The sequence below is a fragment of the Notechis scutatus genome, chromosome 1, assembly GCF_049901735.1.
Source record: "Notechis scutatus isolate UNSWTSFEM ecotype Mainland chromosome 1, rNotScu1.2, whole genome shotgun sequence".
Lineage (NCBI taxonomy): Eukaryota > Metazoa > Chordata > Lepidosauria > Squamata > Elapidae > Notechis > Notechis scutatus.
Genome location: NC_142009.1, coordinates 196,593,553 through 196,608,018, shown reverse-complemented (window position 1 = coordinate 196,608,018; position 14,466 = coordinate 196,593,553). Strand labels below are relative to the sequence as shown.

Sequence of the window (14,466 nt, the reverse complement as noted above, 5' to 3'; positions counted from 1 at the left end):
AAACATTTCTAGCTTTTATTGAATTTAACCTTTTGAAAATACACAGGCATATGTGCACACACAGAGAAAAAGGCTGTGGAATCTGGACTCAGCAAGTATAAGCTGGTAATATTTACTCTGTTGTACGTCTCACTGAATTCAACAGCTCCTATTGCTATATATGTACCGTATTCACAGAATACTCCTATGCTGAAACAGAATCTTTCTGTTTTTGTTTTCTTCTTCTTGCAAAAAGGAAAGGGGGAAAAAGTCATTTTAATCAACCTGCATTACATCCCAGGGAATTCAGCAGTTCGTAATCCGAAGAAATGTTTATAAATTCTACTCCTGCTTAGTCAACATGCTCCTTTCATTCCCTTCTAAATACAGATGATACACTATAGACCTTCCCTATTTGTAGAGATTCTGCACCAGTTGAGGTACAGGTAGTTCCTGCCTTACATCCACAATTGAGCCCAACATTTCTGCTGCAAAGCAAGATTAAGTGAGTGCCGCCCCATTTTATAACTTTTTTGCCACAGCTATTAAGCAAATCGCTGTTGTTACATGGTCATTAGCAAAGCACATAGTCATTAAGAAAATCCAGTTTCCCCACTGACTTTGCTTGTCGGAGGCTCACAAAAGGGAATCACATGACCTCAGGACACTGCAACCATCATAAAGAAATTCCAGTTGCCAAGTGGCCCAATTTTGATCACGTGACCCACAGGGATGCTGCAATGGTCATAAGTGTGAAAAACAGTTGTAAATCACTTTTTTCAATGCCGTTGTAACTTTGATCGATTCCTAAATGAACGCTTGTAAGTCAAGAACAGCCTGTATCTGATTTTTCATCATCCTCATCTGTATGGAGAATCTTAATGGATAGAGGATGCTCTGCAGCGTCAAACGGTCAAACATTCAAGTCTATACAAGGAGACTGTGTATGTGGAGAGACACTTTACACAAAAAGAGAAAGGCAGAATAAGTGCCCTCCTTCCTGGTAGCAGCCTTCTTTTTTCTTGACTGTCACTAACACTGCCTTTCCTATCCAATAATATCTTCCTCCATTACATTCCTTTTAATAAATTCCCCACACCCCACATTTTACTGTTATTTGGAGGAAACTGCTTCCCTTTCTTTTGAGAAAAAAAAAAGTCAGTAAGATATAGCTATGCACTGACTGTTGTTTACATAGGTGTTCTGTTGGATGATATATCCCAAATGGTGACATTATGAAGCAGTTCTATGACACATAATGCCTGTTTTTGGCACATGTCTAATATTTTCATCATCCAAGAGAATCTTGCAGAGTTAATTGTGAGCATGCTATAGTATAAGCACGTTCTACAGATCATAATTCTATTTGTGTTTTCTAACAGTTTAAACAACCTTAGGGGGATCCAGCTATATTCAAAGATTCCCACCTACACAGTTTTCTAGTAGCTACGATTCCTGCTGAAAAGAATATTCTGAGATAAATTACATCCACCTACATGGTTTGAGGGCAAATATAGATGGCTTGAGGGCAAATCCATCCATCCATCCATCTATCCATCCATCCAATTTCTGCCCTTTAAATCAAATTACAAAGACAACAACGGATGGAAACTAATCAAAGAGAGATCCAACCTATAACTAAGGTGAAATTTCCTGACATTGAGAACTATTAGCCAGTAGAACATCTTGCCTTCAGAAATTGTGGGTGGTCCATAACTGGAGGTTTTTAAAAAGAGACTAGACAAATGGTATAGGGTATGAATAGAGGATTGGACTAGAAGATCTCAAGAACCTTCCAGCTCTGATAGTCTATGTTTTACGAGATTGTAATACGTTAACATGTTGGCTATAAACTGAAGTTTTTATCTAACTTCATAAACACGGTCAATGGCTAGGAATTCTAAGAAATTCTATTATAAAACATGGGGAAGTGGGAGAAGATTACTTTAAGCTCTGAAAGACTGAATCTTGATAATGCTTTAATTTTTAAGTACTTCTGTATGGGAAGATAGAATGATGAATGAATACCTGAAAATAGTTTGCAAATGTAATTTGAACTGTAAAGTTCACGGTAAGAGGAATGTATCAGCTACAAACATGATGGGTGGAAACTGGCAGATACAAATAAAAGGTCCTTTTTGGCAGTGACACTATATATATGGAATTTCTTTCCCCCAGGAGATGCAATTAGCTTTCTTCCTGTTGACTTTTACGTGAGCTTTTAGTGGCTCCATTTTTCTTCAGATTTTATCATAGAATGGCTGACTGAACAGAACTATTTTGACTAAAACACAGCTGTTCCCCCCTTTCCTTGTAATACACTTAATGAATCTGTAGAAGCACAACTATAAAATCAGTTGTTAATACTTTCAGCTAATAATTTTCTTGCTTCACTGATTTTCAGCAAACAACATCCCATAGACTACAGTATATAAACCCTGACTTGAAATATATGAATGATATAAACCATAAGCTTGAAAATTCTGGAATGTCTGATCATCCCAACCACTCCAGCTGCCATTTTGCATTAAGAATGCAGGAATTTGCATTTCATGTGGTGCTTTGAACTGAATTGAATGCTATTTATAATGATAAGACATGTTGTAGAGGGAATTATTTCTTTACTATACATTTCTACAGTGAACAATGCTAAAATTGTTCTGAACAATTGTTTTGTTGTCTGCGATTTCTCCCTTATCTGTGAGTTCCGGTAATTTATCAATTTTCAGGAAAATCAGTTTGTTGTTTTTATAGAATATAAAGACAGGGATTAGACTGAATTACACTCAGATTACATTACTTGGGCTAGATATTCAGAAGTATGTTCTCAGCCAGTTTCCTTACTAACACCTATTTAACCCCCATTTCCAGTAAAACACGCACAGAAACTTTTTAGCAGAAAGCAAGAAATATAATTTTAGCATACAAATTAGATTGAAAATTATTTTATCATGATAGTGAGTGATCTGCAACCACTTTCAATGGATTCAGATGTCTAGTAACATAATCAGCGAAAGAATGAATTCCTCCTCTCCTCCCTTCCCCAGATTTTTAACTGTACATTATTAAACCATATTATGTTGCTTAAGGCAGCCCTCGAGATATGACCAGTTGCATGCTGCAACAGCCATTAGGTGAAGCATCTACCTAATGACCCCCCCCATCCATACTCTCTTCAATGAACTGTTAAATGAACATGCAGGTTGTTAAGCAGAACATGGGGTACCTCAGGAGTGGGAGAGGCCCCTGGAGGCATAGCTCTAGTCATCCCTCTCACTATATGAAACTGGCTCCCTAGACAAACTGGGTAAACTGGACGGATTTGTTTTTTTAAAAGAACATTTTAAAAGCAGTCTTGCATATTACAGCAAAGGTGAGATATTTATCATTCTCCAGACGTTTCTGAATGAAATATCCCAGGAACAGATGAGGAAAAGTTGAATGTAAATGGAACAATAACAACTTCTTCTTCTTCTCCTTCTCCTTCTCCTTCTTCTTCTTCCTCCTCCTCCTCCTCCTCCTCCTCCTCTCCTCCTCCTCCTCCTCCTCCTCCTCCTCCTCCTCCTCTCCTCCTCCTCCTCCTCTTCTTCTCCTCCTTCTCTTTCTCCTCCTCCTGGCAAACTCTGCCCACAGCTGCACTTTGATCCTGATGGGGCTCAAGGATAAATCAGCCTTCAATCCCTCCAAGGTTGGTAAAATGAGGACCCAGATTATTGGGGGCAATATGCAAAATAATGTTTATATTGTAAACCATCCAGAGTGTTGTAAAGTGCTGTGGAATGGTATATAAGCCTAAATGCTGCTGCTATTACTATTATAGCCATTGTGCTTCCCTCCTTGCTGTAAGGATATAAATCCCACTTAACCTTGCATATGGAGAACTGAGTACCAAGAATTCTGGAATGAAATTATACAAATTTCTGTCCTATTCTTGGCTACTGGATTACATGACTCTATGCCCCAACAGTTTACAATCTCCTTTATTTCCCTTCATTAAACTTTGCTTGGTGCAGATTTCTTGAGTTCTACTCAATTGTCTGGTTGGCTCAGAAACACAACATGTTATAGGACTTTAACCACAGTCTATTTACAGCTGTGTTCCTCTGACTGGGATTCATTTTAAGCAAGCTTAAGAAACTGGGCTCACAAACCAGGACCTTCAGTTTATTTAAAAAACAGGAATGAGAGCTGCACCTGCCTCAATGATATTCCTTCCTTTTTCTCCACATTCAGGGACATTTTTGCCTTGTTTTAGTGCATTTGGGTAGCAAGTCCCAACCATTATTTGCATGCTCTCCACCACACAATTAACACTATGCAACTAAGTGCTTCCTTCTAGATTGCACATTATGGAGCGGTAGCAAGTGGGATGCCTAGAGGAAGCCTTAGACTTAGGTGTCTGTGGGAGGACCCTGAACAGTCATTACTGTCAATCATTGATGGCAATCCCTTTCAGTGTTTTTTTCAGTACAGTGGATCACAAGAAAATGAATGGAGTGGCAGGGGAAAAACTAGGCTGGCTTGTTCCTGTAGTCCTTATCTGAACACTAATTTCACACATATAAGTTTTGATTTCCTCCTTTCTCTAAATTTGTCCTTGTTTCTAACAATGGCTCTTACAGCATAATTGCAGCTACTGTACCTTCATACATATTCCCATTAACACTACCAACTTTCTTTAGTCTTACAACTATTCTGTTCCAACGAAACAAAGCAAGAATTGAATAGGTTTTAATGCTTCCTTAGTTCTTTCTGAATAACCCTAATATTGTAGACTGACAGGGACCTTTTTACTTCAGAGTTTCCTTATTCTCTAAGGTGATTTCAGAAATGTTTATAGTATGTTATAGTATGAATTACTGTTTTTAATCCTATGTCTGTACAGTGCTAAGTTAAAGGCATAGGGTTAATAGATATACTACCATTTTGACTGTCACTTGCCTAGGCTATGATTCTGTTTAGGAACTTCTATAGTTGTAGCTTTTTTGTGAATGGGACAGGTATCAAAGCTTCCAAGTACTTCATTTGCACACTTTAGTATAAAAACATTTCTAAACAAATATTTCTTACAAAGTTCAATGGTTAAAAAAAAAAGAGAGAGAATGTCCGGCCCGATTTTCTTAGAAGCGTTTGTTCAGAGTTTCCTAAACATCTTGCTATCTGAGAGTCCCAGCTTTTTCTCCTGTCAACCTATCTGACCATTTTGCACTGGATTCTAGATGTTTTTTTCAGCTTCGAAGGATATGACAGCACGACTTTTTTAGATGGTTTTCCATCCAAATCTGTTCAGTAACATGTCCCGACTCCTCTGTTCTTGTCGACTTTTCTCGTCCAAATCAAGGCTGCTGATTTAGCCAACAGTCCTCCGTTAGCAGGAATTTGCTTTTTGGCAGATTTATTTATATTCAACGTATTTTATCCTTGTCCTACGCAGAAATAAGCTGTGCTGCTAACAGACAGTAACTGCTTCTTCTTCTGAAGCTGGAGTGAAACAAACCTTGCCCTTTTCACTATGCCAAGCAGCATAGTGAATCTGAATTTAACAAGAAGCCAGCCAGACATCAGAAGAGTACAAGACAGGTCAGAAGTGGCAATGTGTAAGACGTTCTGAATGCAAACCATTTTGAATTCAAACAGCTGTGTTTTGAGTTCAAAATAACTATTTGAAAGAATCTATTTCAGTCATTCCAAAGTGCCCCAAAACAATCAATTTAAAAAGCAAAACAACTGTTTTGAACGCAAAACAGCTGTTTCAAGCTCAAAACAGAGATATCAACTTCAAACAGTTCAAATTCAGACCATTACTCAGAAACTATGCAGACATACACACACAAGCAAGGAATCTGAAGCTATTAGAGGAGGCACAGGGAAAAGAAGACAAAAGTCTTTTGTCTGCTCTAGAGAGTTGATTGCATCTTATGCCGGTCAGCTGGGTATTAAACTAATACATAAATTTGATAATTAACTAAATTATTACTATTAATAATACCTTAATAATAATAATATGCCATGTCCTTTACATGGACGACTTGAAGCAGTATGGAAATACACCATCTGAAATAGAATCGCTGCTCTACATGCCCACATAATATAGTTAAGATACTGCAATAGAGTTTGGACTGGACAAATGTGCCCGCCCTGCTTACCACCAAGTGGGGAAAATGTTGAAACCTGAAGTAACCAAGATGTCCTATGTAAATAACATGAAGAGTCTGGATGAAGATGGTCACTATAAATATTTGGGCATCCTTCAGGCTGGCATCAAGCACAACAAAGCCAAGAAAAAGGTTAGAAATGAATACATCAGGAGAGTGAAGAAGATCATAAGAGTCCAAACTTTAAGGAAATACCATCAAGACAATCAACACTTGGCCAATTCCAGTCATTAGATACACAGCTGGAATGGTGGACTAGATTCAAGCAGAACTAAAGGACCAGAAAAATAATGACAATGCATCATGCCCTTCATCCATGCAGCAACGTTGACAGACTCTATTTACCAAGGAAAATGGGCGGGTGTGGAATCTTGCAAGTATATCGGACAATTGAAGAAGAAGAAAGGGCACGAGAAGTTTTTGTTAAGGATAATGAAGAAGATGCACTGAACCTAGTATACCAGGAAGGCCTGCCGAGTACTGGAGAGACCAAACTTGCCTATAAGAAAGACCAAATGAAGAACAGAAAGTAATCATGGGAAGGCAAAGCATTACATGGCTGGTACAGTTAAAGAATAGCAGGGAAAGCAAGAGCTGGAAATGGCTAAGAGGAGGAAAGTTGAAGAAAGAGACAGAGGGGGCTAATTCTGGATGCACAAAAACAACCATAATTAAGAACAAATGCATAAAAAGCCAGAATTGAGAAGACAGCAACAGATAGCAAGTGCTGCCTCTGCGAAGAACCTGAGAAACAGTGGACCACCTATTTAGCTGCTGCAAGAAGATTCTGCAGATTGACTAAAAACAACGGCACAACAAAGTAGCAACAATGGTGCATTGGACGATCTGCAAGAAATACCTTTTGCTTGCAAGCAAGAACTGGTAAGACCATAAAAGAGATAAAAGTAATAGAAAATGAAGAAGCTAAGGGGCTCTGGGACTTCTAACAGAGAGGCACCTGCCACATAACATCCCAGAATTAACAATTGTTGATAAGAAAGATAAAAAAAGTCTGAATAACAGATGTGGCAATATTTGGAGATAGCAGAATAGAAGAGAAAGAACTGGAGAAAATAACAAAATACAAAGGCCCACAAATAGCAATAGATTGACTGTGGTAAAATAAATTAAAGTTAGTACCAATAGTCATAGGTACCTTGGGTGCAATCCCAAATCAACTGGAGTACCACTTGAACACCATCGGCATTGACAAATTCACCACCAGTCAATTGCAAAAAACAGCTTTATGCAGAACAACTTACATCCTGCAAAGATACTCTAACACCATCAAACATCTACACCTGCCTATTCTAGGTCCTTGGAAAGAATTCAATAGATGGACAAAAGTGTCAAATCCCATCTGAACAGCTGGTTGACTGCAACAGGCCATAATAATTATATACCAGATAGGTATATGTTGAAAAGAATAAAGTACAGATAACTGAGGCAGCAATATAAGGGGATAGTAGAATAGAAGAAAAAGAATTGAAGAAGTTCACAAAGTATCAAGATCTCAAAATTAAAGCTGAAAGATTATAGCATATCAGTGAAAATCTTACCAAAAAATCTTAGGTAGCACTTAGAAAATCTGTGCATTGACAAAATTTGCAACTGTCAATTGTAAAAGGAACCTCTGCTTGGATTCACACATATACTACTCTGATACATTATGACATCCTAGATTCTTGGAAGAACTCAATGCCAACAACAATAAAAGTTAAAGATCAGGCAGCTGTGACTTCACATTGTTGCTACAGACAACAATTTAACAATTGCTGATAAGGAAGACAAAAAGGTATGGGCACTATAGTGTATACTTCAATACGTCAAGACAGCAGAGTAGAAGAGAAAGAACTGGAGAAAAACCACAAAATACAAAAACCTGCAAATGTAAACAGAACAACTGTGGCAAAAGAAAGCAAAATTAGTACTACTAATAATAGATGCCTTTGCCAATCTCAAAATATCTGGAGCACCATTTGAACACCATCAGCACTGACAAAATCACCACTCAATTGCAAAATGCAGCCTTACTTGGAACAGCTTACATTCTGCGACAATACCATTAATATTACTTATTAAACAATAACATCTGCCTATCCCAGATCCTTGGAAAGGACTAGAAAAAATGCCAAATCCAGTCTAAACATCTGGCTGATAATAGATAATCGGAGTTGGAAGGGACCTTGTAGGTCATCTAATCCAACCCCCCGCCCAAGCGGGAGACCCTACACAATTTCTGACAGATGGCAGTCCAGTCTCTTCTTGAAAGTCTCAAGTGATTGTGTGTGACTAATGATAATTTATTAAACATGTATACTGCCCAATTCTTAATAACTCTGGATGACTTACAATAATACAAAAATATAATAAAATCAATAAAACAAACAATAAAGATAAAAGATAGCAAATCCATTAATCCATTACTTTTAAGGACAAATCATACATATTAAAACCTTATTAGGTGATTGCCATGTTATAAATACTTTCTTGCATTAAAACTCAAGTCTACTTACTCTTCATGCATTAGCAAATACTGTTTTCAACATTAAAGATAAAATCTAGCTTATTCTATCTGAGACAATGGCCACAAGCTATTTAAGTTTATTTTTATTTTAAAGGTTCAGCAGTAAACTGTTATCACGTATACAATATCAACCTCAATATTCTGGGAAGAGTCAGAGTTAATCATTGGAAGGTTGTAATGAATTTCAGAAACCCAACTGTTAATTCCCCATAACTTTAATCAAATCATCGCTCTCCAGGCAGCCAAAGAGAATTTACAAAGGATAGCAGCCAAAGGGACCATCACAAATTCCTTAGCAATTAGAAGAGTTTGCCTTAATTTTATTTACTTCTCCCACAAAGCTATGTCCTTCTGGTCAGCATGAGGCCACTCAAAAGTGGCTAACTTCGCAGAGAACATCAATGAGCAAAGGAACAATCATGTTAAGAAGATGGAAAAAGAACATAAATTTGTTAAGAAATTCTACAAAACTGACAGTATGGTTTGGACATATAACAATTATCAGCTAAATCACAATTACATCCAGTTCTTTCTCCTGCTCTTCCCAATGTCGTATCATTGTAATATCACTGGAAAGTAGAAAAAAGGCTTTCTTGTTGATTGGTCGATTGGTTGGTGGATGTAGTAAGTGCTCTTCTTACCCTGCACTTCACTTCTGATTAATTATTTTTATTTTTTAATTCTATAAAGAAATGTTACTCTATTTTTGCAGATGTTGACAATAAAAGGGTGTTCACTTCCGGCAGTATTATGAGCTATCATGAGAGCTGTCCATCACAAAATGGGCTGGGATTTTAATAGCAATGAATGAATATATTAATTTTTATTAACTCTTATGATTCCTCCCCTTGCCTTTGCAATAGTAACATACAAAATACTGTGGTATGTACAGCAGCAAGGAAGGAAAGAAGGAAGGAAGGAAGGAAGGAAGGAAGGAAGGAAGGAAGGAAGGAAGGAAGGAAGGAAGGAAGGAAGGAAGGAAAGGAAGGAAGGAAGGAAAGGAAGGAAAGAAAAAAAGAAAAACCACACAATCAGCTTCAACTAATCATATACTGTATATGGATGGATACCAAAGTTTCATATGAAGTGTCATATACAATGCTAGCAAGCAAATAAATCTATGCAAAGAAGCGAGCTAATTAAAAACTGAAGACTCATTTGATCCTTACTCTTCCTGCACACATATTCCAGAATTATTTAGTACAGCCACAGGGATTTGAAGTACTGTAATATATACCTTAGTGCTAGAATATTATCATGGTATTAGTCTTCCGTCTGGTCTCCTTTTGGTTACAGTAAGTGGAATAAATAATGCTTGCACTACTGAATAGTTGAACGCCAGAGGCAACAGTATCCGTAATCTCCCTGTTCACATACAACAACCTTTTCAGAGTTTCTGCAACCATGTGAAAATTTCCACAAAAGGGTACTCAATGTACAAGAAAAGTGCTACAGAAGAATGGCCAGCAACACTGACAATAGCCGAATTCACAAGTCGTGTCTGTCCACATGACTGTCTGCTAAGAGAAGAATGGACTGTTTGCATGTTCAAAAGGGATTGGCTTGAATTGGCCCGGGGCTAGCAATCTTCTCATGTTAATTAAGATAATAAGGGAGGGATTATCAGAGGAGGGTGGGAACGGAAGGCACTCTCCGTCCTCCCTCCCTCCCTCCCCTTCCTTCTATCTTTCTTCCCGAGTCTGATTAGCACCCCAAAGGGAACAGGATCATTTTGCTTAAAAAAAAAAAGATGATGTAACACCCACATTTCTGTTTTGCCTCCACTTTTTATACTCTAATTCTAAGACTCATTAACTGTCCATTTTCCAAGGAATGAACAAACGTGCACACATAAACAAATAACACACACGCACACCACTTACCAGAAACTCCTGGTGGGGTTTTAATAAATTTTCCATTGAAATGAGCAATCACTGCTTCACATTTCTCTGTTGATTCCATCCTGTGTAAAAAAATATAGAAAGTGTATTACTGTATTAATGTCCATTAATACAACTAAGTCCAGAATTCCCCTGTGGTAAGATGGGTAGCCAATAAATGTTATAAACAAACAAATAATAGTTTCAGTTCTTTTCCTGTATGATTACAATCATCTGATGAAATTGTTGGTTTGATTCAGGCAGAAGGTAAAATCAAAGATTAGCACGACTGGCCAAGCGTTACATTTCTAAGCTTTCTTTCCCCTGTAAATACTGATATTTCCTCCCTTGAGCTACCTTTAATTTTCTGACAAACTGGAAGTGAATGAGAGAATGCAGAAGCCCAAGGCTCATTTTCACAGCGCCTAACCTAGTTTCCTGACACTTGAGGTAGTTAATATAGTTAGAAGGATTCAGTTTCAGGCAGCTTCCTAGGTTTTTATAACTGCACTTAACTGGATGCCACAGCCTCACTTTCCCTCTTCTAGGAGGGGCTTTCTTTAATGAAGAACACTGAAGGTTTAATTTCCCCTATTCTGCCAGGCTATGTCCAGGGGGCTGCCCTCTCCTATTACAAGCCTGTGGAGCTTTCTTATTTATGGGTGTATGAATAGCAATAGCACTTAGACCTATATACCACTTCACAATGCTTTACAGCCCTCTCTAAGCAGTTTTACAGAATTAGCATATTGCTCCTAACGAACTGGGTCTTCATTTTACTAACTTTGGAAGGATGAAAGGATGAGTCAACTTGAAATCCTCTCAGGAGCAAACTCCTGGCTGTGGGCAGAGTTAGACTGCGATACTGCATTCTAACCATTGCGCCACCACAGTTCATGAAGCAGATTGTCCCAATCTTAAAGTTGCAAAAGACTAATTTTTGATCACACTTTTGTATGTCGGTATTGGAGCAGATTACTGAGAATATAATGAATAGTCCAGAAATCTCTAGAGGGATTGTCAGCAGGAAAAAGGAGATCCTAATCCCACGACATAGGGCTTTAGTTAACCCCATTTAGAATACTGTGCCACTTCTGGAGACCTGACTTTAAAAAAAAGATATAGATAAGTCCAGAGATGGTGGATAGTGCAAAGTCTGAGGGACAAAACGTATCAGAATACCGGAGGAACTGAATATGTACAGCCTGGGGACAGAAGTGAAATATATTAAGGGTGTAAATAAGGTTCTAGAAGGCAGTATTTTCAATATTTAGCAAAAATCAAGAACATGGGGGCACAACCTCAAACTGAGAAATTTAAAAGCAAAAATAGAATGTTATTACTTCACAGAAAGACTAGTGAAAGCTTGGAACCAATTTCCAGCAGAGGTAGTGGGTAAATCATCAGTAACTGAGTTTAAACATGCTTAGGATAAACTCATGTCTACATCCAACAAAAACAAATAAAAATAAAATGTAATAATCAAAAATAATTAATTAAAAATAAATCAAAAACAATAAACCACTCAAAGGGCAGACTTGATGGACCACCGGGTCTTTTCTTGTCATCAATTTTCTATGATTCTATAAAACAAACAAATGGATCATTATGACAAATAGATCCAAAGTTCTTGAGGTACAAATGATCAACCTAAAATGATCATATTTATTGATACATATATGATACAGTACATATTCCTAATCGGGCCTTTCAGATGTCCTAACTATGTACCCATCTCCAACATTATGGACTTTTAAAGGAGCCACATCTTCACATAATGTGTCCAAAACAACAATGGCAGGATTAAAAAAAAATCTATTAAAAATGACCAGATGAGCCTGCTCATTTGTGCCTTGATTGAGAACTCTGGATTGATTTGTTCTATGAGACATTTTAAAAGCAGCCTTATGAACTATGAGGAGTGTGAGATATTTATGATTCTTCAACAGTTGCTGAATGAAACCTTCCAGGAATAGCTGAGAAAAGGCAAGATGAGAATGTACATTGATTTGTTCTGTGATCCATTTACTTGTTCTTTTGGTTATCCATAGTACTCTTCAGACTCTTCTCCAACACAAAAAAGCATCAATACATTTCTGTTCTGCTTGTTCAAAAGTCAAATATTTGTAATACTTCTGAATTTTTTTCTACATAAAAAGCCATTTAATTGATTATAATATTCACTCACAAAAGCACACAAATGGAACTTCCTGTCAATTAACTACTTGTCTGACAGCAATCTAAACTGCTCTTATGTAAATGATCACCTGCCTCTGAATTGCAACCCAATGAAAGTTAAATGGAACCTTACAATAGCAAATAAAAATGAAGGGAAACTTTGCTTCCTAGGAACCAAGACTTATTCATTTAGATACAAACAGTACATGATTCTATCTATCTATCTATCTATCTATCTATCTATCTATCTATCTATCTATCTATCTATCTATCTATCTATGTATAGATATAGATAGATATAGAGTTAGATATATATATATAGATACATACACACACTTCATATAAATATCTCACCCCTTTTCAGATGGTTGAATATTTTTGACCAATTGGTTGAGCCAGTACTGTTTGTTCAAATGATCATTTTTGAATCAAATTCATTTTTCTTTAGCAAAGCCAGACAGTGTATTCCAGCTCAGCATCTCTTTGCCCCTTTAATGAAGAAATGTGATGCAACTGGAATGCTCAATCCAACAGAAGAAAATGTATGTAGGTCAGGCTGGTTGTTTGCTCACAGATGTCTCATTAGCCAACTAGGAAACATCAACAGTGCACTGATAATGTTATCTAGTTGGGTAATGAGACATCTGTGAGCAAACTGCCAAGTTCAAAGAGAACCGAAGACTTCAGAAGAAACACAATTTCAAAAAATTACACGAATGGCAACCTACCTTGCAAAGCCAACTCCACGACTTGTGCCATTGGAATCACGAAGTATTCTTGTTGAGATAACTTGTCCAAAAGGTTTTAGCATGTTCTCAAGCTCTTGTTCATCCATTGAAAGTGGCAAATTTGAAATATATAAATTAGTTGGATCCTGCTCCTGTTGCTGAAAAGCAATTAAAAATATTTTATTAGTTGTTACAGTTATGAGCCATACAGAATATAAGATTATTACCAAAGTCTCCAGAATAAAGTGAATCTAATAATAATATAGGCTACAGCCAACAAACTTTTAATTCTGAAGTCATCAAACAGCAGTCTACCAAGCTTCAATGGAGATCAATGAAACTTCTCTAAAGAAATGGTTGTGTCCAAAACCTATGATTACATCTATTCATTGCTACCAGCATTCACAGCATGAAGCTCTTCCTTCTTGTGATAATGTAAGCTATTATTATCTCTACAATTACATTCAAATGAAAAAAAAAATCTAATAAAAGGAGAAGCATTTGCTCCAGAATGGCATAGAAAGCAAAGATGGAAGGCTGTGTGCTGCTTAATACCCTCCTCCCAACAACACACTATTATCTCAATTATAACTAGTTGATTAGGCTGATTCACATGAAAAACAAAAGATAAAAGTTGACATGTATGCTGTTTGCCTCCTTTTTTTATATTATAAAAATGTCTTTGAAGAAGCATCCATCATAATGATGCAGAGGGTCAAAATTCATGCCTTGTGTTCAAAATCTCTATTAAGCAAGATGAAGATTCTTCTTCTCAGACACAGATGTTATTAATGGCACTGTCAACATCCCCAGGAAAAGCCACACCTGGAGTCCTTAAAATATGTGGGTAGCTGGAGGCTTAAAGGGGACACACAGATTTTCAATAAAATATTTAGATTCAAACTTATTCAAAAATATTATGCTTACATTTTCTTTTTCTTAGTTCAATCTTCTCTCCCTCCCTCCCTCCTTCGCTAATGGCAAAGAATATGTGGGATTCATTTATGAAAACTACCCTT

The 14,466-nt window shown here is 37.1% G+C and overlaps 1 protein-coding gene across 8 annotated transcripts in view; it reads right to left on the bottom strand.

Annotated features, from left to right (window-relative positions):
* RBMS1 (RNA binding motif single stranded interacting protein 1) overlaps positions 1-14,466 on the bottom strand; it is a 147,490-nt gene that overhangs the window by 13,261 nt on the left and 119,763 nt on the right. For all 8 annotated transcript variants that reach the window (XM_087949877.1, XM_087949876.1, XM_026674545.2 and 5 more), the window contains exons 5-6: positions 13,448-13,605; positions 10,545-10,624 (exon numbers count right to left, since the gene is read on the bottom strand). In XM_087949877.1, coding sequence (XP_087806003.1) covers positions 10,545-10,624; positions 13,448-13,605 — 238 coding nt within the window. The remainder of the gene's footprint in view (positions 1-10,544; positions 10,625-13,447; positions 13,606-14,466) is intronic.